At 43.7% G+C, this 25,729-nt stretch overlaps 1 protein-coding gene across 2 annotated transcripts in view; it reads left to right on the top strand.

The window, feature by feature from the left end:
* Positions 1-1,048: 1,048 nt before the first annotated feature.
* The window catches only part of LOC110535417 (collagen alpha-6(VI) chain), a 32,062-nt gene continuing 7,381 nt past the window's right edge, over positions 1,049-25,729 (top strand). The window contains exons 1-29 of one of the 2 annotated variants that reach the window (XM_090189064.1): positions 1,049-1,314; positions 12,041-12,142; positions 12,452-13,060; positions 13,145-13,732; positions 13,994-14,557; positions 14,679-15,296; positions 15,414-15,974; positions 16,128-16,685; positions 16,793-17,368; positions 17,484-18,068; positions 18,281-18,630; positions 18,754-18,832; positions 18,954-19,099; positions 19,746-19,838; positions 20,011-20,064; positions 20,232-20,303; positions 20,795-20,821; positions 21,028-21,126; positions 22,138-22,200; positions 22,502-22,567; positions 22,792-22,845; positions 22,957-22,992; positions 23,141-23,203; positions 23,336-23,398; positions 23,521-23,583; positions 24,236-24,298; positions 24,430-24,480; positions 24,875-24,910; positions 25,041-25,103. In XM_090189064.1, coding sequence (XP_090045190.1) covers positions 12,067-12,142; positions 12,452-13,060; positions 13,145-13,732; positions 13,994-14,557; positions 14,679-15,296; positions 15,414-15,974; positions 16,128-16,685; positions 16,793-17,368; positions 17,484-18,068; positions 18,281-18,630; positions 18,754-18,832; positions 18,954-19,099; positions 19,746-19,838; positions 20,011-20,064; positions 20,232-20,303; positions 20,795-20,821; positions 21,028-21,126; positions 22,138-22,200; positions 22,502-22,567; positions 22,792-22,845; positions 22,957-22,992; positions 23,141-23,203; positions 23,336-23,398; positions 23,521-23,583; positions 24,236-24,298; positions 24,430-24,480; positions 24,875-24,910; positions 25,041-25,103 — 6,276 coding nt within the window. In that variant the 5' untranslated portion in view covers positions 1,049-1,314; positions 12,041-12,066. Of the gene's footprint in view, positions 1,315-12,014; positions 12,143-12,451; positions 13,061-13,144; positions 13,733-13,993; positions 14,558-14,678; positions 15,297-15,413; positions 15,975-16,127; positions 16,686-16,792; positions 17,369-17,483; positions 18,069-18,280; positions 18,631-18,753; positions 18,833-18,953; positions 19,100-19,745; positions 19,839-20,010; positions 20,065-20,231; positions 20,304-20,794; positions 20,822-21,027; positions 21,127-22,137; positions 22,201-22,501; positions 22,568-22,791; positions 22,846-22,956; positions 22,993-23,140; positions 23,204-23,335; positions 23,399-23,520; positions 23,584-24,235; positions 24,299-24,429; positions 24,481-24,874; positions 24,911-25,040; positions 25,104-25,729 lie in introns of both variants that reach the window. The other variant, XM_090189065.1, reaches the window with a different exon arrangement.

Here is a 25,729-nt window from a genome sequence, read left to right as displayed (position 1 = left end):
TCTTGGCATCACAACTTTTTGTTATTTAACTAGGCAAGTCAGTTAAGAACAAATTCTTATTTACAATGACGGCCTACACCGGCCAAACCCGGATGATGCTGAGCCAATTGTGCGCTGCCCTATGGGACTCCCAATCACAGCCAGTTGTGATACAGCCTGGATTTGAACCAGGGTGTTTGTGGTGATGCCTCAAGCACTGAGATGCAGACTACTGCACCACTCGGGAGCCCCAACTTCTTCTGCATTGGTGTCAGAAATGGGATGGAGTTCACTGAAGGTGTGTTTTGGAGTGGGGTGTCCTAGAGCAGAGAGGTGCAGTTATATTTCACCTATCCTGCTAAGTATCCTGCTTGTCACTGAAAGTTACAGAAAAGCAAGACAAGGTTGTGAGGCTTGGCAAGGTTGTTGTAAGGTACTGGGTGTCGAGTGTGAAGTCAGGCGCAGGAAAACAGAGAGTTCAATATAGTGCTCTTTTAATGCGCACACGGTGAACCATACACACGTTCGTCTGTATCAAACACCAGGGTAACAATAATCAATCCCGCACAAAGAAACGGGCGGGCCGGCTGACTAATAAAAGCCCAAATAATTACAACAAACTCAAAACAGGTGTAATCAATAAACACATAAGGAGGGGTAGAAGAGAATCAGTGGCAGGTAGTAGGCCGGCGACGACGACCGCTGAGCGCCACCCGAACGGGAAGGGGAGCCACCTTCGGTCTGAGTCGTGACAGTTGTGAGGTTTGTAAATCTCATTATACGTTGAAGAGCATATAGCACTTGGAGGCACATTCCGGCTCCTCTTGCAAAACACAATCGTAGAAAACAAACGGTCCTCAATCAGCCGTTTGAATTTCCCCAGATGCACCAATTCATCCAAATTGAGAGAGCCTTGCATAACCGATAAAGACCAACAACACTAGGCCTATATTGTAAAGGCTAATATTATAACACCAATATGTAATGGTGTTAGTCTCCTGGTACAAATAACCACTCCTGTTACATCACTTTACTATTTCTATCTGCTTCAGAATTTCCTTAGAATTCCTTCCCGCGGCTCCGAACATCAAGTTTCCCGGTATAACTAATTCAGGGGGATGTAGGGGTGTGTATGACGCACAGGTCGTGTAGACTATACCGAATAGTAGCGGGATGAATACTGTAGGCTACTCTTTGCCTAACCATTCGATGATTCGGGGCGGGGTGTGAGGAGTGGCCGGCCGCACCAATTTCTGCAGAACAAGATTGGGCTTTGGGTTCTATAAGGGAATGGGACTCCTGCCTGCGCGCACCAGATAGTGCTTCAGCCACATTGTAAGTTTATACATTTTCCGTACGCTTTTTTTGTTTGTTGTGCATGCAAACCTCGTCTACATTTAAATAATACAAACATGTTGTGATTTAACGAATTAGCTCACAATGTCTCAGTGTATATGCCTAATTATCCTTTTGAGGGACATACTTGGAAACATAATGTAGGTTTTTATAGACAAACTTTTGAATTCAATGGATGGTTTTGAGGATGTTATTTTAAGTGCAAAGTTGTTAAGTACATTTTTTAAAATGTAAAATAATCGTGTAGGCTAATAAAATAAATAGGCTGAAGTGAATTGATCACAAATCCCTCGATTGACGGTGTCTGTTATGTTCTGTTAATTGCTGATGTCCCCTTTAAGGATGGAGCACCCTTGGTCATGCGCAGTGTTGTTCTATGTTATTCTGGTACTAACTCGTTTGAGTGAATGTGAAGCTACAGTTCAATTGCTTGTCTTCAGAGTCTTTCTTATTATATAAATAAGTACTAAGTGTTAAGCCACTACAATGGCGACGATGGTGATTACCTGCAGTGTGCATCACGAATACAGATGGAGCTCGTAGGAAGAGAGGAAGATTTTGACCCTGTAGCACAACAGCTAGCAAGCAGTGAAGAAGAGGGCAGAGCTGAGGAGAACGAGGCGGCATATCAGAGACCCGTGGAGCCGGAGTTAAAGAGAATGGCTAGCATGTGTTTGAAGACACGCAAGAAAACTGGGCAAGTTACATTGAACGACTGGAACAGTACTTCATTGCTGATAACAAGAGAGTACCAGCGTTGTTGAGTTTAATTGGCCCAAAAACGTACAGTTTGCTAAGAGATCTGTCTGCCCCTCTGAAACCCTCCAATAAAACATTCACAGAGATTGTGGAGATATTGCAAAATCACCTAGCACCTAAACCACTCCTCATCGCTGAAAGTTTTCGTTTCCACAAGAGAGATCAGAATGAGGGGGTGTTAGTACATATGTAGCTGAGTTGAAGAAACTGTCGGAACATTGCCAGTTTGGAGATAACCCAAATGACACATTAAGGGATAGATTTGTTTGTGGACTGAAACATGAACACATTCAGAAACGTTTGCTCACAGAATCAGATCTCACGTTTGCAAAGGCTGTTGAAATTGCTGTGACAATGGAAATCGCGACTAAAGATTCAGTTGAGTTGCAAAGTAAAATAATTACTGACCTTTCACAAACTTCTCTGCATAAGTTTTCTCGCAGCCGACAGCGCCCCCGTGTGGCCGGAAAATGCAACAGGCGTGACACATGGTCACAGAGCAGAGGACTGCCGTTTTAAAGACGAAATTTGTCACAAATGCAGTAGAAGGGGGCACATTCAAAGAGCATGCAGAGCAAAATTCAGTCACAACAGGAAAACTGAAAAAAATAAAGGGTCTGTGAATGCACTAGCAGAGAACAGTGTCAGTAATTCAGATGAACGATTCATTGGTACAATGGAGTTAAACCCCTCAAAATGGAGCTGGAAACAGGATCTGCAGTGTCTATAATTTCCACTACTGTCTACAATGAGCATTTCAAGGCTATCAAGCTGAAGAACACATGTGTTGCTGAAGACCTCAGGAGAGAGATTGAGCCCAATGGGGGCATTGCAGGTCAGAGTGCGGTATGGGGGGCAAACACAGCAGTTACAGCTATATGTGGTGCCTGGAACTGGCCCCCCGTTATTTGGCAGGGAATGGCTTTCAAAAATAAAGCTGACCTGGTGTGACTTGAAAATGCTCCACAAGTTCCAGTCCAAAGAGAAAGGCACAGACCAAACACTGGAACACTTGCTGAATAAATACAAGACAGTTTTCAGTGATCAGATGGGAACAGTAAAAGGCTTCACAGCCAAACTTGTACTGCGAGATGACGCAACCCCCAAATTCTGCAAAGCCAGATCTGTTCCATACTCCCTGAGACCAAAGGTGGAAGCGGAAATCGATCGCTTGCAGGATACAGGGATCCTGACGAAAGTGGACAGAAGCGAATGGGCCACACCCATAGTTCCTATTGTGAAGAAAGACGGGTCTGTTAGAATGTGTGGGGACTTCAAGGTAACTGTGAATTCAATGTTGCATGTGGACCAATACCCCCTGCCACGTCTGGATGACATCTTCGCTGCACTAGCTGGTGGGAAACACTTCAGTAAAATCAATCTGAAACAGGCTTACCTGCAGCTACCGGTTGAAGAGAGCTCCAAACAGTACCTGACAATAAACACACACACAGGTCTATACAGGTACCGCCTGGTTTTTGGCATTGCATCGGCCCCAGCCATTTGGCAATGAACTATTGACCAGATTTTGCAAGGAATCCCAGGAACCCAATGTATCCTGGATGACATGATCATAACAGGACGCAACGACAAAGAGCACCTGGCTAACCTGGAAGTGGTCCTGAAAAGACTGAAAGAGTATGGTCTACAGGCAAACTTACAGAAGTGTGAGTTCTTCAAAGACAAGATTGTCTTCTGTGGACATGAAATTGACTGCAATGGATTGCACAAAACACAGGACAAAATCAAGGCAGTGGTACAGGCACCACGACCACAAAATATCACAGAAGTGAGATCTTTCACGGGACTGATCAATTACTACAGAAGATTCCTCCCAAACCTTTCAGCAGTACTCCAGCCTCTAAATCAGCTCCTGGAAAAGAATAGGACATGGCGGTGGACAGAGCAGTGTGAAAATGCATTTCTGGAGGCAAAACGGCTCATAACATCTGAACAGGTTTTGATGCATTACGACCCTGAAATGCCAGTGAAGTTGGCTTGTGATGCGTCCCCTTATGGCTTAGGGGCAGTCCTTTCACACACACTGAAAGATGGGTCAGAGAGGCCAGTTGCATTTGCATCACGAACATTGAATGATGCAGAGAAAAACTACTCACAAATCGACAAAGAAGCACTGGCACTAGTGTGGGGCGTCAAGAAATTCCACGCATATCTATATGGCAAGCGTTTCACACTGGTTACAGATCACCAGCCGTTGCTTTCCATTTTCAGCCCAAAGAAAGGCATTCCGGCAATGACAGCAGCCAGGTTACAGCGATATGCCCTGTTCCTTGCCAGTCATATGTATGACATTGAGTTTAAGCCGTCATCCCTCCACACAAATGCAGATGGATTATCCAGACTGCCGTGTACAAGAGAAAGACAAAGGAGGGTAGATGCAGTGGACATGTTCCATACCGCTCAGCTCGAGGCCCTACCGGTCACAAGCACAGTGATCAAACAGGAGACAAGGAAAGATGTGACCTTGTCAAAAGTATACACCCACAACATCAGGATGGCCAGCTACTGGCAGAAAGGAGCTGACTCCGTATTTCCAGCGGAGAAACGAAATTACAACGTACCAAGGATGTTTGATGTGGGGAATGAGAGTCATGATACCCCAGAAATGCCAACATCTAGTATTGCAGCAACTACATGAAGGTCATGTTGGAATTGTCAAAATTAAGCTGCTCGCAAGGAGCCACTTCTGGTGGGCAGGTCTGGACCAACAGATAGAAAATATGGCAAAGAACTGTTGCGGGTGTTTGGAAACCCTCCACATGCCTGCTCCTGTCCCAGTCCACCCATGGGAATGGCCCACAGAGCCATGGCAGAGAATTCATGTGGACTACGCACATGTTTCTGGTTATAGTTGATGCCCATTCCAAATGGCCAGAGGTGTTTTGCACTGACTCCTCCACCTCAGCTCAGACGATAGTGTCTCAGAACAACGTTTGCTTCGGTTTGCCGCTGCAGCTGGTAAGTGACAACGCGCAAGCTTTTGTAAGTGTAACACTCAACCTCAGCTCCGTACCACCCTGCCACCAATGGGCTGGCAGAACGCTTTGTGCAAACCCTAAAGCAAGGACTCCGTGCAGCAAAACGAGACGAAGGGACTTTGCAAACAAAACTGGCCAAGTTCCTGGCCTCCTACCGAAACACCCCACATGCCACGACAAATGAAAGCCCAGCCGCACTGATGTTCGGGAGGCCTCTCCGCACACAGCTGGACATCATGAAGCCAAACAGGCGTAATGAAGTGCTGAACAAACATGCCAAGATGCTCTCCGGTGGCCGGGAGCGCCATCTCCAAACAGGACAGGAGGTGATGGTGCGAGACTACAGAAGAGGAGGGAAATGGACAAGAGGGACCGTACACACACAAACGGGACCCAGAACTTACCAGGTTCAAGTGAGCCCAGACATAATGTGGCGGCGTCACATTAACCAAATGCATTCCACGGAAAACAGCACAACAATCGAGAGAGAACAGGCACAGAGAGATCCTGAGTGACACACAGGGAACTGTAGAGGACGGTGGGGCAGTAAAGAGACCCCAGGCTGAAAGAAGGGAACGTGTTGATGAAGGTGCTGCTATAGCAGAAGCTATAATGGAACAAGCACACACTGAGGATGTTCAAGAGCCTCCAGACAATCCGAGGCGCTACCCAGAACGAAGGCGCCGTCCACCAGACAGACTAGACTTATAAACAAACAAACAAAAACGAACTGTTCAAATTAAAAGATGCAAAATAACTACAAGTTCTGGGAAATGTTTCAGTTGTGGTTTGGTAAAAGTAACTCTGATTGTATAAGAGAAGGAATGTTATGTTCTGTTAATTACTGATGTCCCCTTTAAGGATGGAGCACCCTTGGTCATGCGCAGTGTTGTTCTATGTTATTCTGGTACTAACGCGTTTGAGTAAAAGTGAAGCTCCAGTTCAGTTGCTTGTCTTTCTTATTATATAAATAAGTACTAAGTGTTAAGCCACTACAGTGTCCATTGGAGAGGCCTACCTGTCGTCGCAGTTTGCGTTCATTTAAGTTCAGCAAGTGAATAGTCTACTCTGAAATGTTAAACATTTAGGGCTACAAAGATAATACAGCTGCCTTGTTGATTATAGTTAGGCTATAGACAGCATGCGCAACTTGTATGTTCAACATGTTTGAAGAGTGTATTGAACAAATGAATTAGGTTCAAATTATTATGGAAAATATATCTCTTTGCCGTGGATAAACCGGATCAAAAATAAACAGTAGAATGGTATGTGTGCGTATGTGCATGTGTGCTTGAAATTAATTGTAAGAAATTCTTGTCCATTTGCCAAAATCATGTTCTGAGAACATTTGGATAACTTTGTCACTGGATGACGCCTTATGATGCTGGGGTGTTAGTACCTTATGATGCTGGGATGTTAGTACCTTATGATGCTGGGATGTTAGCACCTTATGATGCTGGGATGTTAGCACCTTATGATGCTGGGAGGTTAGTACCTTATGATGCTGGGATGTTAGCACCTTATGATGCTGGGATGTTAGTACCTTATGATGCTGGGATGTTAGCACCTTATGATGCTGGGATGTTATTACCTTATGATGCTGGGATGTTGTTAGTACCTTATGATGCTGGGATGTTAGTACCTTATGATGCTGGGGTGTTAGTACCTTATGATGCTGGGGTGTTAGCACCTTATGATGCTGGGGTGTTAGTACCTTATGATGCTGGGGTGTTAGTACCTTATGATGCTGGGATGTTAGCACCTTATTATGCTGGGATGTTAGCACCTTATGATGCTGGGATGTTAGTACCTTATGATGCTGGGGTGTTAGTACCTTATGATGCTGGGATGTTAGCACCTTATGATGCTGGGATGTTAGCACCTTATGATGCTGGGATGTTAGTACCTTATGATGCTGGGGTGTTAGTACCTTATGATGCTGGGATGTTAGCACCTTATGATGCTGGGATGTTAGCACCTTATGATGCTGGGACGTTAGCACCTTATTATGCTGGGATGTTAGCACCTTATGATGCTGGGATGTTAGCACCTTATGATGCTGGGATGTTAGCACCTTGTTATGCTGGGATGTTAGCACCTTATTATGCTGGGATGTTAGCACCTTATGATGCTGGGATGTTAGCACCTTATGATGCTGGGATGTTAGCACCTTATTATGCTGGGATGTTAGCACCTTATGATGCTGGGATGTTAGCACCTTATGATGCTGGGATGTTAGCACCTTATGATGCTGGGATGTTAGCACCTTATTATGCTGGGATGTTAGCACCTTATTATGCTGGGATGTTAGCACCTTATGATGCTGGGATGTTAGCACCTTATTATGCTGGGATGTTAGCACCATATGATGCTGGGATGTTAGCACCTTATGATGCTGGGATGTTAGCACCTTATGATGCTGGGATGTTAGTACCTTATGATGCTGGGATGTTAGCACCTTATGATGCTTATGATGCCCTTTTTCCATGTAGCACCATCTATGGAAAGGATTCTTCATGGAACCCAAAAGGGTTCTTTAAAGGGTTCTCCTACACAGTAAATTTATCTGAGTAAATTTTACTCAAATTGAATACAATTATACTCTACAAAATATATAATTTGGTCCCAGTCTAAATAGAGTAAAAATAACTATTGTTGCAGAGTTACATTTTTAGAGTTATTTCTACTCTATTCTGTGTTTATATTTAACTCTACAAACTGTAATTTACTCAGTTTAGAGTAACATGGAAACAACTCTACTGCCAATTCACTCAAAATAGAATTAAATATTATCAAGAGTATGTCAATCCAGTCAATCCATCAATCCAGTGTCATCGCCCACACTTCTGAGGTACATGCACACACACACACACATGCATGTGCAATCGTGTGCAAACACACATAGACACACGCACACATGAATACAAACACGCACGCACACACACACACACAAGCCATCAGGGACCTTAGATGTTGTCTGATGCACTACATCTGGAACTGATTGGCTATCTATTTACAGAGCAGCAACCCAGAGAAATCCATTTCATCCAGATGCTTCATGTTTGGCCAACTGTGCCCTGAAGTCATTAAATGTTTTAGCTTGATTTTACTGTAAGATACACAAATTGTCACAGTACCCTTTCCTCCACCTCCACATTGCCACAAACTATTTAAAAAATGTATGATCTAATTTAGGCACTGATATGTAACCGGTGTGAAATAACTAGCTAGCTAGTTAGTGGTGCGGGCTAGTGGCATTTCAATCGGTGACAACACTCTCTGAGACCTTGAAGTAGTTGTTTCCCTTGCTCTGCAGTGGTCCAAGGTACTAATGTAAAGGCTTTTGTGGAGCGATAGGTAACGATGCTTCGTCTGAGGCAGTTGTTGATGTGTTCATAGGATCCCTATTTTCTAGCCCAGGTTGGGGTGAGGAGAGTGACAGGAGCAACACTGTTACACATGCATGAGCAGGGTTGGGTAGGTTACTTTCTAAATGGAAGCAACACTGTTACACATGCATGAGCAGGGATGGGTAGGTTACTTTCTAAATGTAATGCGTTAGTTACTAGTTACCTGTACAAAATTGTAATCAGTAATGTAACTTTGGATTACTCAAACTCGAATGTAATCTGATTACATTTCGTTACGTTTTGGTTACTTTCCCTTAAGCGGTATTAGAAGAAGCCAAAAATGTATGTTACCAATTGATCAACATCTATTGCAGGATAAATCAATGTTAAAGTTTACATAGCTGGCCATATATGGATGTTAAATTTGACTTTCTGGGTTGGTTTTGTAGGCTTCTTCTAACCCATCTATTTATACTACATACGATTCAATTTTATTTTTACATTAAAAGTCTATCAGAATTCCAGTCATTCCAATCAATGTTATGCCCCTTGATCTTCAAGAATAGGACTTGGAAATATGAAAGTATAGATTAGCCAAATTGTTTTATCTGAGCATGACCCCAAAATGAAGGACTTATTAGCCAGCTCTGCTCTGTTGTTTATGATTGTGTTGTCATGGAGGATTGATTGGGCTCATTGATTTGGGTTGAAAGATGAATTCTTCGCTCATGGAATGGCATGCTTTGAGCACTACTGAAAAGTGCAATTTACATGGGAAAAATGAATGTCATATGCTGCACTTGCTATAGGCCTATTGTTTACCTTTTTGTTGGTGACACTTTGATATCTTGATAATATGCAGATGTTTAAATGGCAAATCCACAGATGAAACAATAACAAAACGGTTGCCCCGCCTCTGTTTTGATAAAAAGCTAAGGGATGGGCCTGGAGAAATGTAACCACTCTCAGATTAATAGACAAAGACTGGTCATCCATGATATCAAAATTATTGATTTCAAAATGACTGATCATCCATGATATCCATGTTATGAGGCTATACAGTGTTGGTTTACATTTACAATGTTTACAAACAATGGAGTAAAACATTCTTATATTTTGAGTTCTCATGGAGAGTGTCATGTCTTTACTATCATTAAATTAAAGACTTGGTTTTATCAAAGATTCTCTGTAATTAGTATTACACGATCAACTGATTAATCATGTAACTGTAATTAACTAGGAAGTCGGGGCACCAAGGAAAATATTCAGATTACAAAGTTATAATTTCCTAATATAACTTTTCAAATATTTTATATCTGATCAATTAGTCTTCTGATTAATGAATTAATTATTTTACCTCACGTTAGTCTCATTCCAAACGTCGTAAATTGTTGCCTATCTGCATGAACCCAGTCTTCACTATGAGTCATACATCAATTGTCTTAAATAATGTATTTATTAACTAACCAAACAATCACAGAAGTGCATAAACAAACAAGTAAATATGTTTACAAGAAATGATAGGGGAATGTGCCCTAGCGGGCTAAACCGGCATGGCGACTTGTTAGACGAAAGGGGAGTGGGGGTCAGCTGAGAAGTCACTACAGAGTAGATAATTATAACAATTGAAATGCTAATCCTTTGCACATGAACGCTCACTCATTCGGGAACAATTACAATAAATACATATATTTACGCTCAGTGTGTCGTCTTGATCACTGTTGAAAAGTTTGTTTCTTTTGTAGAATTGTCCGTCTCTCTCTCTCTGTCGTGGTTAGAGTGGTTGGTTCAGAGTGACATTCATTCATGTTTCGGCGGTTGTCGTTCTTCACGTTCAATGATACCGAATTCCTAGCTGCAGACTAGTAATTAATATCAAAGACTTGTTCTTATTCTGTCGGTATCGATGGTCTTAAGAGTTTAACCACGTGGTATGGTTAAAAGATTCAGCAATCATCTGCAACCTTTGTCCTCTCGTGATTGAGAGAAAACATGGTCTGTTGAAAACTTCTCAAAGTTGGGGTTTTATTTGTGAGTTGCAGAAAAGGGCCTGTCCCAGGATGCCCGACCCTAACTGGGCTCATGGGCGGTCCTCTGATTTAGTTAAACTCAAAAGGGAATTGGAGTTTCCTTCATTAAACAGTCCAAAATCACATTACACAATTTTACAAACAGTATCATCCTCACTCGTTCATCTTATACAACAATTAGATGTAAACCTCATATCTGAGGCTATTATATTAACAGTGTTATGGTAATGTGGCCGCACCGTCTCTCATGAGTTTTACAAACTTGTACCAAACGGACCAGTTCGTAGCTGAATTCTTCACCGATCTTTTATACCTTCTCCGGAACATAAATGTTGTTCGGACCTCAAGTTCTGTGAGGTGGAAGAAATTCCTTTGTTCTGAAAATTCACTCTGTCACTATACTGTGGCCATGAGGAGATAATCTCTTCCAGGAATTTACGACCTCTCTGACCACAGCAGCCGAGTTGTAGGGGCAGGGAGAGGGGGATGGGGCTTGCTGTAACCAAAGAGGGCAACGTCATGACAAGTGTGACAGTTGAATTAAGCTCATGAGGCACATATACATACAATTTATAAGTCTAAAAATGGATGTAGCAGCTACAGATTGTCCCTTGTAAGTCTATTAAAAGTGTACAAGGTTGAGCATGTGTCCATTAGGCCTATGGAATTTTCTGGGATTAGCATGAATTAGATTGAGCAATAAAAGCCCCACCTTTAGTCCATAGGCTGGGATCCGCATTATGCTGATGTTGCAAGACCACATTTTTCACCGGCTGTCCACTGGTTTCAAAAACAATGATTGATAGGCAGCTTTAACTTCTTGAATTCAAACATTTATTGGGTTCAAATACACGTATAGATTTGTGAACAGCCATCCACAACAACAACAATCCATAAGGCGCAAATAGCTAAAAGAGAGAGCAGCAGTGTGATTCACATCAATGCGCTATGTAGATATCAATAATAAGTCATATCCGTATCGCCGTAGACTACACCACTGCTGTCATCCTTACCTCCAAGCATTTATTCAAGTTGGATAATCTTTTGAAGCCGACAGCAGTCGCACCATTAGAAGACATAGCTTTGACTGTAGACTACAGAATCCCATTCCTGCTCTTTTCCCGCAATCCATCAAACACATTTGGTGTGCCATCATATTGGTCTCTGATTTGTGGTCAGACTCGCTCAGGTAGAACAAACTTAAACTTGCTCCTTTTTTTCAATGCTGATTTAAATGTCATTGAAAAAAACAGAAGTGTTAGATTTGTTTATTTTGCAAAAACATCCTTTCTGAATTAAAAAATAATCCTTGAAGTAATCATGTCGTTTTTCAGATGTATCTGTACATGTAATCCTACTCCCCAACCCTGAGCATGAGCATGAGTAGAGCAAAATAATCTGTTATCGTGTAAGAAACATTTATAAATGAAGGCTAGGATGTCACAGGATGCTATGTTTAAATTAGATCTAACCACATTTCAGTTGAATCTGTTGTCAACACAACTTGATCTGATAAACAGCAACTTTCTGTGTTCCAACAGTTGATCTGTCCATGTTTGTCTTCAAGGAGAGAGACTAGAGAAACGTTCCAACATGGAGGGGACACAGGGCCTCCTGGCCATCTTCACCATAGCAACATGTTTTCTGGTTAACGGAGCACAAAAAACAGGTAAGCATGTTTGTCTCCTGACATCTGAATCATTCCAGAATGCAGACCACAGTCCAGAATGGCATAAACATAGAAGCATTGAAGAAATACCACACAAATGCAAAATGATGACCAACTCTTTGGGGCTTTAGACTGCTGAGCAGTTATAAGAAATGGGTTTTTATAAAAGCACGATAAAAATAATATTTGATTAATAGATTGATTTATTGATTAATTGCTTTCATTGCTCATCCCATGCACAAAAAACCTTGTGGTTTAGACACTTGTACGGAATTACATTGGCTGACGACTATTTTCTTCCCCTCCCAGTCTGCAAGGAAGAGGCCGTGGCCGACATCGTCTTCCTGGTGGACGGTTCATGGAGCATCGGCTCAGAGAACTTCAAACAGATTTGCCAGTTCTTGTACACGCTGGTCAACAGCTTTGACGTGGCCCCCGACCAGGTGCGCATCGGTTTGGTCCAGTACAGCAACACACCACGCACTGAGTTCCTCCTCAACACCTTCCAGGACAAACAGGACATCCTGCAGTACATTACAAACCTGCGTTATATGGGTGGTGAAACCAACACGGGCCTGGGCCTGGACTTCCTGCTGAACGAGCTCTTTGTTGACCGCGCAGGGAGCCGGGTGAATGAGAACGTGCCCCAGATCGGTGTGGTGATCACTGACGGTAAATCAATGGACAATGTGGGGCTGCATGCCCTTAAGCTGAAGAAGCAGGGCGTCACGCTGTACGCCATCGGGATCAAAGAAGCAGACGAAGATCAGCTGAAGGAGATTGCCACTACACCTCACAACCAGCACGTGTACAGCGTGTCGGACTTTGCTGCGCTGCAGGGGATCTCCCAGAGCCTCATCCAGGTGCTATGCACTACCGTAGATGAGGCAAAGAGACCAATATCCAAAGTGGTACAAGGTACTATAACAGTGTATTTATTGTTTCCATTTGAAAAATATTCTTTACAAAATAAATTATATTATTATTTTCCTTAATCTCCAGAGTGCCTCAACGCCACATTGGCTGACATTGTGTTCCTTGTGGATGGCTCTTCCAGCATCAGCAAAGACAACTTCCTGGAGGTTCGGAGGTTTCTCCACAGCTTCATCGAGGGGCTGGATATCGGAGCGGACAAGGTTCGCGTAGGACTGGCCCAGTTCAGTAATGAGATCCAGAAGCAATTCCATTTGGGGGAACATACGGACCAAAGGGCCCTACTGGAGCAAGTGGACGGACTTGTACAGCTCGAGGGAGGCACAGCCACCGGCAAAGCCATTACTGTCCTTCGGGAAGAGTTTTTCACCAAGGCTAACGGTAGCCGCGCTGATCAGAGGGTGCCTCAGATTGCTGTGGTGCTCACCGACGGGGCGTCTGCGGACGAGGTAACTCTGCCAGCCAAGGCGCTAAGGCAGCATGGGGTCATTGTGTTTGCTATTGGAGTTGGAGCAGCCAACATCACCGAGCTGAAGGATATCGCTAACAGGCCCCATGAGCATTTCGTGGTCAACATAGAAAGTTTCCAGGCCCTACAAACACTTTCTCAGGGTCTGCTGCAGACTGTCTGTGTCTCCATCGAGAACCAGAGGATGGGTAAGGGACTTTTATAAGGAAACATACTGTATGTTGTAACAAATTGTGAATGTTGAACTTGCAAACTATGTAATCCAAGTGACTTGTTCTACCATGGGATGCCATTCTATGTAAAAGTATGCAACCTTGAGAGGCAGACATTGGTTACGGCCGCTTGTGCCAACATTAAAGTCAACATTCAAAGGACCATTTCTAAAAATGAAAATAAAATATGACATACATTCACACTGTTGTCATAGCAATTATTCTTTCTTTTTTCAGCTCTAATCCCAAAGTTCTCTGATATCTTCTTCCTGGTGGACAGCAATATGATGCAGGCAGACTTCCAGCTGGTCAGAACCCTTCTGATGCGACTGGTCAACCAACTCAACCCGAGCACTAAAACGATGCGCCTGGGTCTGGCCCAGTTTGCCCAGGACACCAAGGTGGAGTTCTTACTGAACACCCACAACACCAAGGAAGAGTACTTGGCAGCTCTTAGGAAATTCAGGCTGCCGCTGCGTCCCAACAGGTCTCGTCACCTGGGCGATGCCCTGGAATACGCCCGTGCACACTTCTTCACCACAGCGTCTGGTGGCCGTAATGAACAAGGCTACCGGCAGTTTCTAGTCACGGTGACAGGGGGGGATTCGAAGGATAACGTGATGAAGGTGGCACGTACTATCAAATCTGAAGGGACAACCATTGTGTCTATCGGGTTGGGTGAATCTACACTTCCAGAGCTAAAGTTAATGGCCACCTCGCCATTCTTTTACCAGACTACATCCATCACCTCTGTGCTAAAGACTGTCTTTGAGACTGAAGAGGTGGTCACTGTGACTGACGGTAAGGGCATTTGTGGATTTTTGCTGAATTAAGTGAATATCTGATCTCTTGTGAAATAGTTGCTCATTATACACAAAGGATAACAGATTGCTGTTGACTAACAATTTCCTATCTATTGCAGATTGCAGTGAAGCTTCACTGGCTGACATTGTGTTTATAGTTGATGAGTCTTCGAGCAATAGTACTGCAAACTTCCAGCTGGTTCGTGGATTCATCCACAAGATAGTGGAGGGCCTAGATATAGACTGCAAAATGGTGAGGGTGGGCATCGTCCTCTATAGCAACAAGGCCTCGGCCCAGGTCTACCTCAACTCCTTCCAAGAAAAAACAAATATCCTTCAGTTCATCAAGATCCTGCCCTACCGACACGGTCTCACATACACTGGCGAGGCCCTGGAGTATGCCAGGGAGAAGATGTTTATCAAGGAGAGGGGCAGCCGGAAAGAACAGGGGGTGCAGCAGGTGGCGATAGTCATCACCGGAAAGTCCCAGGACAACGTAACTTCTCATGCCGCTGCACTGCGCAGAGCTGGCGTCACTGTCTATGCAGTGGGGATCAAGGATGCTGACGAGAATGAGCTGAGACAGATCGCTTCAGATCCCCCTAACAAGCACGTATTGCATGTGGACAGCTATGCCAAGCTCAAGACCCTGGAGAAGAGCCTGAAGAGGAGCGTGTGCTACAACATCCTTAAAAAAGCAGTCAAAGACAACGCAAGGACATACACTGCCAAGCAAAGTGAGATCAAAATGACTAACAATGCTTCTTGTTGTTTAATTTGTAGAAGAATGTTGATACAGATATAATGTGATCTCCGAGATGACACTAGTGCTTTCTTTTCTCTTTTGATTCTAGGCTGTTTGCAGACAGATGAAGCAGACATGTTCTTCCTGATCGACCACTCAGGGAGTATTGAACAAACAGACTTTGCTGACATGAAGACATTTATTAACAAATTCATAAACACATTCCACATCGGACCGTATCATATCCGCGTGGGTGTGGTAAAGTTCTCTGATACACCAGCTCTTGAGTTTGATTTGACAACCTACCCTGACAAACCTTCAGTGGAGAAAGCTGTGAATGGTATCATCCAACTTGGAGGCGGGACAAAGACCGGATTAGCGCTGAACTCTATGGGTCCCCACTTTGATCGGGCTAAGGCCACCCGTGGTAACAAAGTTCGCGAGTACCTCATTGTCATCACAGACGGAGAGTCTGAAGACAACGTGAAGGATCAAGCAGCAAAGCTGAGGGCGCAGGGCATCACCATATATGCCATTGGGGTGAAGCTAGCTAACGATACACAGCTGCTGGAGATTGCTGGCAGCCAAGAAAGGAAGTTCTTTGTCAACAACTTTGACGCTCTGAAACCAATAAAAAATGACATCATCACAGATATCTGCTCCCCTGATAGTAAGGGCATCTCTATTGTTTTTAAGTGTTACATCTTTTTTATTTTCTGATTTCAGTAAAAATATGAAACACCTTGTCTCTTTCCAGGGATTGATTATGAGCACACATTGAGCTATAACGACAGCTAAATTAATATTTGTTCTCTATTCATAGTTTGCAAGGACATGAAGGGGGACGTCCTCTTCTTGATTGACAGCTCAGGTAGCATCAACAACCCAGACTTCCAGAAGATGAAGGTCTTAATGCAATCCATCATCAACAAATCTGACATAGGCCTGGATAAAGTGCACGTGGGCATCATACAGTTCAGCACCAGCCAACAGGTGATCTTCCCTCTCAACAAGCATAACGATAAGGAAGGCATGCTGCAGGATTTACAAACGATGCAACAGATAGGCGGGGGCACACACACCGGCAAAGCCCTGTCCTACACCTCACAGTTCTTTGACCCACCGAAAGGAGGGCGCACTAACGTGAAGCAGTTCCTGATTGTCGTAACCGATGGTGAGGCGCAGGATGAGGTAATGTCTCCTGCCAAGAAACTTCAAGACAAGGGTGTGATCATCTACGCTATTGGGGTGGTCAATGCCAACAATACACAGTTAGTGGAGATCAGTGGCGCACAGGAGAGGGTCTACTCCGAGAGGGACTTTGATGCACTCAAGGCTTTGGATAGCCAACTGGCATTGGCAATCTGTGATCCGGAGAGAGGTGAGTGTCACTTGGTTCATGAAACATTACTTAAAAGCAACAATGAGTTCACATTTCTTAGATTTTGACATTGATATTTTCCTCTATCTCTTCTTCTCTTCCACCAGAGTGTGTGAGGACGGAGATCGCAGACATCATTTTCTTGGTGGACGGCTCCACCAGCATCAGCTCAGATAATTTTGACATAATGAAAAACTTCATGATGTCCGTGGTCAATGAAACCTCTGTTGGGGAGAAGCAGACACGCTATGGTCTGATTGTCTTTTCAGACAACCCCGAGTCTAAATTCACACTCAACGAATACAAATCTAAGCGAGACGTCAATAGTGCCATCACAAAGCTTAGAGGGCCCAGTGGAGACACCTACACTGGAAAGGCACTCAAGTATTCCTTGGGTTATTTTGGTGCACAGTACGGCGGGCGAAAGGCCCTAAATGTTCCCCAGTGGTTGATGGTGATCACAGATGGTGAGGCTACTGACCCCAATAGCCTAGCTGGGCCAGTCAAGGAGCTACGGGACAATGGGATCATAGTCTATAGCATCGGAGTGGTCGGAGCAAATAAGCAAGAGCTTGAGCTCATGGCAGGGGACACAAATAAGGTTTTCTTTGTGGATGACTTCCATAAACTAAATACATTGCAGAAAAATATTTCCTTTGAATTCTGCCAAACCAGCAAACCAGGTAAGACAGAATCCAACTGTAAAAACATCTAAGCTGAAAGTACAAAGCCTTGTAGCTTAAGCATTTTGAAATTAGATGGTTCAACGTGATCTGACGTCTTCTCTTCTCCTCCTAGTCTGTGAAAAAATGCAGGGGGATCTGGTCCTGTTGATTGACAGCTCAGGGAGCATCAGCACCACCGACTTCACTATCATGAAGAAGTTTGCCACAGACCTTGTTTCCAGCTTCAACATTGCAGAGCAGTCCTTCCGGGTGGGAGTTGCCCAGTTCAGCAGTGATCCTAAAAAGGAGTTCTTCTTGAATGAGTATTACACAGAAGCAGAGGTGAACAACCAGATAAACAATATGATGCAGATTAGGTACACAACGAACATCGGAAAGGCCCTGAACTACGTCCGTACAGAGTACTTCCAACCAGCTAGAGGGAGCCGTATCAATGCCAAGGTCTCTCAGAACCTGGTTGTGATCACTGACGGACGTTCAGATGATGATGTTGTTGATGCAGCAGAGAAGCTCAGGGCCATGAACATTGAGGTGTTTGCCATCGGTATCGGGAAAGACCACAAACCTGTTGAGCTTGGGCAAATCACTCTCAACCCGGAAAGGGTCTTCTCTGTGCAGGACTTTGCCAGCCTGGACAAGATCAAGAAGAAGGTGGTGGATACTATATGCTCCTCCAAGGTACCAGACACTCAAGCGGGTGAGTAAACCGTATGCACGTTTTATTTCCTCTGTCTCTCCTGACTCAATGTAAAACCCTCGTCAAAGAATGCTTGTTAGTGTTTGAAAAACAGGCTATTTTACATTGTCTCTCATATTATCCTTGAGTAAACCTAACACATAAAGTTTTTGAACTTGTTAAAGGGGTTCATTTGGATGATAAGTAATAATGAGTGTGTCTGTGTCCAATAGGCTGCACCATAGACATCGCCATGGGGTTCGATATTACACGCAGGGCCACCGCCCAGGGGCTCTTCGATGGCCAAGCCCAGCTACAGGCCTTCCTGCCACAGATCATCCGCTATGTGTCCAACCTGAAGGGCCTGTGCTGCGTGGCGGGAGATGGTTCCATTGAGACTAACATTGGCTTCCACGTGGTGGAGCAGGACGGAAAGGTTCTCTACGACTACAACTTCGAGAAGTACGACGAGAAAATTGTGGAGAAGGTTATGGCCCTGCAGACCTCCCAGACAACATACTTCAACTCCTTCCTCCTGCGCTCCTTCAGTGATAAGTTCCAGAAATCTAACGCTGGCGTGAAGGTGGGCCCAAACATTATGTCTCCTGTGTGGTTGATCCCAGACTCCAAAAATGTTCATTTCATAACATATTTTGTTGGTTATATCACATTGTAATAACAATGTCACAACTACTTTGTCCTTTAGGTGCTGGTGATCTTCTCAGACGGACTCGATGATGACGTGGTGAAACTGGAGCAAGAGTCGGAACTTCTCCGCACTAAAGGTTAAAGAACCAGGGGAAACCCACCGAAACGGACAAATTTAAGAACATTCATGAGACAAAAATGAACATTAAAATCGGTTATACTTTTATCTCTGTCTTCCATGTCACATTTCCGGAAAAGGTATCAACGCCCTGCTTACAGTCGCCCTAGAAGGTGTCCAAAATGCCAACCTTCTTCAGATGGTGGAATTTGGGCGAGGATTTGGCTACAAGCAGCCGCTCAACATTGGCATGCACAATTTGGGAAACACCCTGTTGACACAAATAGTAAGTGGTTCATCATTTTGTGACAACAGAATCAGAACAACCCTTTTAGTTGTATCTCCCTGTGTTGTAGTAATACTGTATGTCACTTAGACTGGCTAAGACTCTTTGGGCTGGCATGTAAGTCCTTTATGTCTCTATCTACAGTAATTCCATTTCCAGTCATATTCCCAGCTGTAGGGATAGAGAAGTAATTCTGATATGTCTGAGTATTTTGGGTCATACAGTACAATGACAAATGTTTCTGTTTAAAAAAGCGGATTACGTGACATTGTTGAAGAATGTCAGGATGTCAGAAATGACAGAAAGGATTTGTGTTCCTGTTTCGGCATGTCAGGTTGGAAGCATCAAAACTAGAACTCTGGGGTCATGGGAAATGGGATATAGTACACCACGAAATAGAGTCGTCACTTGCTAGAAATGTACTTAGCAACAGGAGCCACTGGAGACAAGAAAAACAGAGCAGTGACATGATTGGTTGTTTTTAGATTGGCTTTTGAGATGAGTGCCTCCAAAGGTGTCTCCAATTATGAGGGTATGTCAACAAATTACATATTGGATTTAATAACACATGGTCTCATTCTCTCTCTTTCTATCCCACTCTCTCCTTCTCCCCCTCTTTCTTCCCCCTCTCCCTTTCTCTCTCCAGGACACAGTGGCTGAGAGGGAGTGCTGCAATGTGATGTGTAAGTGCACCGGACATGAGGGTATCCGTGGCAACAGAGGACGCCCAGGGACAAAGGTGAGGCCCTCTGAGCTTTCTATATAAAATTAAACAGTGTTTAAGATGTGACGTGACACAGTAATTTAACACTGTTAAAATACTGTAAAGAAGATGTGGGTCTATGTACTTCATCAGTCCTCCCTTTGCCAGTTTCAGTTTCCTCATTTGTTTTTCGTTTCTCTCCTTACAGAGTCAGCCAGGACTGAAAGGACACCCTGGCTTCCCTGGCGAGGAGGGGGGAATTGTAAGTGTGTGTTTTCAGGGAGGGAAGAATAATTCTCAGTGTGGTATTCAGACATCTGACAAATATGAATCGTGGATGGTGGGCAAGGTCTACAAGTCAGTTTAATAACCTGTGACCTTTGACCTTAAAACCATTGACCCTTGTCCTCGCTCTCTGATTTGCCACAGGGCGAGAGAGGTCCACCAGGTCCCACTGGCCCACAGGGACTACAGGGCTGTTCTGGGAGGAGAGGCCTCAAGGTGAGCAGATGGACTACTGACTAACCAAAAATCTATGTTTATAGACCGTCTGGTCTGGAATGTTTTCCATTAGATGTCTTCCCGACATCTGCTTTTAGATCACCTTTTACCATGACCCTGGGGCAGTTACCTGTCCAAAATAATCCCATCTAATCTGATCTCTGAACCATGACGCGCTGGAGTTACCTGTTTTAAATAATCCCATCTAATCGGATCTCTGAACCATGACGCGCTGGAGTTACCGGTCTAAAATAATCCCATCTGATCTCTGAACCATGATGCGCTGGAGTTACCAATCTAAAATAATCCCATTTGATATTTGAACCATGATGTGCTGGAGTTACCGGTCTAAAATAATCCCAACTGATCTCTGAACCATGATGCGCTGGAGTTACCAGTCTAACATAATCCCATTTGATCTCTGAACCATGATGCGCTGGAGTTACCAGTCTAAAATAATCCCATCTAATCTGATCTCTGTTTTTTTACAGGGCTCAAGAGCCTACAGAGGGGACAGGGTAAGTGAATGAAGCTGTTGATACCACGTTCACACATCTAAATGTAGTGTACAGTAGAAACCTTTCTATGTGCAGTATACTAGGTATTTTGTCTTAACCGATGGAAAACCAGGTTTACCATGATGCTTTCTTTTTTTCATTGTGTGGATGTAAACGTCTGCTGTTGTTGAGTGTGTTGTGAATCAGTGTGCACATTACCATGGCAGGGTAATGACGGAGACCATGGCCTTGATGGGGTTGACGGTGAACAGGGTCTGATTGGAACAGCTGGAGCTGCAGGAGAGAGAGGAAACCCAGGAAGACCAGTAAACACAATTTCTCATATTCTACAATATACTACTCCTAGGTCACTGATATACTATTTCTATGTCATTAATATACTACTGCTATGTCATTAATACGCTACTCCTATGTCACCAATATCCTACTCCAGTCACCAATATACTACTCCTATGTCACCAATATACTACTTCTATGTCACCAGTATAGTACTTCTATGTCACCAGTATAGTACTTATATGTCACCAGTATAGTACTCCTATGTCACCAATATACTACTCCTATGTCACCAATATACTACTTCCTTGTCACCAGTATAGTACTCCTATGTCACCAGTATAGTACTCCTATGTCATTAATATCGTTCTCCTATGTCACCAATATACTACTCCTATGTCACCAATATACTACTCCTATGTCACCAATATGCTCCTTCCATGTCACCAGTATACTACTCCTATGTCATTAATATCGTTCTCCTATGTCACCAATATGCTACTTCCATGTCACCAATATGCTACTTCCATGTCACCAATATGCTACTTCCATGTCACCAGTATGCTACTCCTATGTCACCAGTATGCTACTCCTATGTCACTAGTATGCTACTCCTATGTCACCAGTATGCTACTCCTATGTCACCAGTATGCTACTCCTATGTCACCAGTATACTACTCCTATGTCACCAGTATACTACTCCTATGTCACCAGTATACTACTCCTATGTCACCAGTATACTGCTCTTATGTCACTAATTTCGTCCTCCTATGTCACCAATACACTACTCCTATGTCACCAATATACTACTTCTATGTCACCAGTATAGTACTCCTATGTCACCAGTTTACTTCTCCTATATCACTAATATCGTTCTCATATGTCACCAATATACTACTCCTACATCACCAGTATACTACTCCTATGTCACTAATGTCATTCTCCTGTCACCAATATACTTCTCCTATGTCCCCAATATCCTACTCTTACTAGATTCTCTTCTCTAATGTCTAACCTATTGATGGTGGGTTCTCTTGCAGGGCAACAGCGGCCTCATAGGAGAGCCAGGAGTGAAGGGGCAGCGTGGACTTAGAGGTGACCCTGTAAGTCACATAAACTATGGACGCCATTTAACAGTGCAAATGATTTACGATGGTTCAGGGACCAGTATCTGCTGGTTTTAGGTTTTCCTTTCAATTAAGATCTAGATAACCAGACGAGGGCAGTTCCTCACTAAGTAGTGACCTTAATTCATCAATCAGGTACAAGGGAGGAGCAAAAACCCACAGAGACTCGGAACGAGTTTGGAATGAGTTTGACAGTTGTGGTTTAGACTGTAACAAATGCTGTGTTTCTATATCTTATTTTCTAACTGCTACTAAAAGTTAGTCTCTGGTCTTTTAGGGAGACTCTGGAGTGGACAGCATTGTCGCGGGTCCCAAAGGAGGAAGGGGAAACCCAGGACTACCGGTATGTAGCTTGTAGTTGGCCACTGTCAATGTACTGATCTAAGAATCAGAATCGCTTATTCACCAAGTTCATTTGCAAGTACCAGATCATTTTGACTGGCTCTTTCTAGTGAGTAAAGCAGGATTCCCTTACCATCCTGGAGGGTGACAACACTGCTGTTATTCTCATCCTCTCTCTCCCTCAAAAACACCTTTTCTCTCTTGTCTCCCTTTCCACACCGACAGGGAGACCCAGGAGAAGAGGGCAGTCGAGCAGAAAGTGGAATCGTCGGAAACCCAGTGAGCGAAGTTTCATTTCTCCTAAGCTGTCCTTGTCCTGTTATACTGATGTTGTCTCACATTTTTGGTCAATTGTCAAGTGATGATTATGTCCTGTGTCCTGCTTTGTAGGGTCCTCAAGGAAGAAGAGGTCTCCCTGGTCCAAATGTACAGTAGGCAGCATTATCAACAAAGCTACTTCATGAATAACAGTCCCTAGGATTACTATCTATATTTACTGTATGTACCCATTACTGTGTTCTTTGTGTGTGTATGTGTGTTTTGTGTGTATGTTTGCATGCGTGTGTGTGTCTAGGGAACACCAGGGGATCCAGGAGTTGTAGGCCTCCAAGGAATTCCTGGCCCTTCTGGACCACAGGTAAGTAATATATACCCATTCCCCTCATCCACATCTCCACAGTAATGCTACTACTGATGCACTTCTGTTGCATTTGGGACAGTCCCCCCAATACCTACTGTTGCTGAACATGTTTCTCTCCTGTGTGCACAGGGTATAAGAGGAGACTTGGGCCAGCCTGGACCCAGGGGCCTGCAGGGTTTACCTGGACCTCAGGTCACTTTTCTTACCTTTCTACTTCCATCCCATCTCACCACATTGAGGATGCCTGATACATAAATCCTACTGTTATGTGATGTTGACATGTAATGATGGCGTATGAATGGCTTTTCCCTCAGGGCACACCTGGAACTATGGGTGGCAAAGGATCAACAGGAAGACGAGGGATGAATGGACAGAAGGTGCATTGCCTTTGTTAGCAATTTATGTTATTCTTCAATAACACAAACTACAAAGCAAATCAGGGGGAGAAAAATAGGTTTATTTGAGAAGGATAAATCAAGATGTTATGCTGGGAGGTAGATGTTCAGATGTCCAGTCTCCCCTGTCCTCAGCTTTTCCCCACTGAACAAAGGAACAAGAAGCCATTTAATAACCCTCATCCTAGTTTAGGGTTGACCAATCAGAAGTCCTTGCAGAACAACTTGGCCAACGGCCAAATAAATAGTATCCTGCCCCAGACTCCATGTACAGAACGTACTACACGTCACTCTGAGTTCAGGAGTGACATTGGACAGATTCTAAACAGATGTTGAACTGAAACCCAACTCCTATTTATAATCCTCTATTGACCATTAGGACTTTTAGTACGCTCGTCCTCTCAAACCCTCAAACTCTGCATCTTCTAAATATTCCATTACCTTTGACCTACAGTTATGTAATACATTACAATACAAAACATTGGCCATCTTGGTAGGACAATTTGTTACCAGGCCTGCAGAGCAACTGAAACATATTACATATACACACATAAAAAGTATACATTAAAACATGTCTGTAAAATAATGTTTTATAGCCCTTCTTCCAACCCAATACTGTGTGGTTTCCTCACAGGGCCAACCTGGGGACCTCGGGGTCAACGGAGCCCTTGGAACACTTGGGCCAAGAGGGATGCCGGTAAGGTGTTGCCTTGTCATTACACACTTCACCTGCATGCACACACACATGCTGTACACACACTGCAAGACTGTATGTGTTTGTAAGGTCATGTAAGAATGGGACGTGATGGTGTGTTTTCTTTAATACAGGGTCTTGATGGCAGTGACGGCCATGGGCCTCCCGGACCCCAGGGAATGAAGGTAAGGTACACTTACTCAGTACTCAGATCAACAGCTGCTGTCCATAGACATCCTAGTAGTTGATGAGGTTTTCTACTTTGGAAAATATTGTTAATGTACTTAGTAGATTATAGAATAAAATCTCTTTTCATCTAAATGATGGTCGACTGACCGAAAGCTCAGCTAAATGAAATAAATGTGCATCTGACTGGAAGTGTTCAAAGACTTTTTCCTACTTCTCTAGTGTCATTTTATTCCTCCAGCACCTTCACTAATCAGATCTGGTTGTGTGCTAGATTCTGCCTATTATCTTTTCATTCAAATGAAAGGATTTTAATATACAGTAGATTTGTATTCCAGACATGTTTGATGGACACTAATAAATTATTCCTTGTGTTTTGTGATTACTTTAAAGGGAGAGCCTGGTTTCCATGGTTACCCTGGATTACAGGTCAGTTATTGATATAAAATCTCCCCTTTCAGAATGAATAAGAGAACAAGGCTGGAATCCAATCATGGCACATTACATTCTGAAGCTCACAAAAAGTAAACAATCCCCTTTTCCTGTTTGTCATCTTCAGGGTGAAAGTGGTGATTTTGGAGTCAAAGGAGGTCCAGGCCCCAAAGGAAACCGAGGCAGAGGGGTGAGACTCACACACACTATCGCTAGAAGACTCCAGAGTGTCCTGTTGCACATGCATTGCTGTAATTGTTAAGTCAATACCGCTACATTTTTAGTGCCCAGAACGGTCACACTTTATTTGGATAATCCCAGTGTACAAAACATTGACGTCTGCTTTTTCCGTGACATAGACTGACCAGGTGAATCCAGGCGAAAGTTATGATCCCATATTGATGTCACTTGTTAAATCCACTTAAATCAGTGAAAATGAAGGGGAGGAGACAGGTAGAAGACAGATTTTTAAGCCTTGAGACATGGATTGTGCATGTGTGCCATTCAGAGGGTGAATGGGCAAGACAAAATATGTAATTGCCTTTGGACAGGGTATGGTAGTATGTGCTAGGCGCACCGGTTTGTGTCAAGAACTGCAATGCTGCTGGGTTTTTCAAGCTCAACAGTTTTCTGGACCAAGAATGGTCGACTTCCCAAAGGACATCCAGCCTACTTGACACAACTGAGGGAAGCATTGGAGTCAGTATGGGCCAGCATCCCTGTGGAACGCTTTGGAGACCTTGTACTGTCCATGCCCCAACGAATGGAGGCTGTTCTGAGGGCGAAAGGGGGTGCAACTCAATAGTAGCAAGCTGT

The sequence above is a fragment of the Oncorhynchus mykiss genome, chromosome 2 (assembly GCF_057628025.1).
Source record: "Oncorhynchus mykiss isolate SJ-2025 chromosome 2, ASM5762802v1, whole genome shotgun sequence".
In the NCBI taxonomy this organism is placed as follows: domain Eukaryota; kingdom Metazoa; phylum Chordata; class Actinopteri; order Salmoniformes; family Salmonidae; genus Oncorhynchus; species Oncorhynchus mykiss.
Note: the sequence above shows the minus strand (reverse complement) of the source record. Positions and strands in the feature narration are given on the sequence as shown.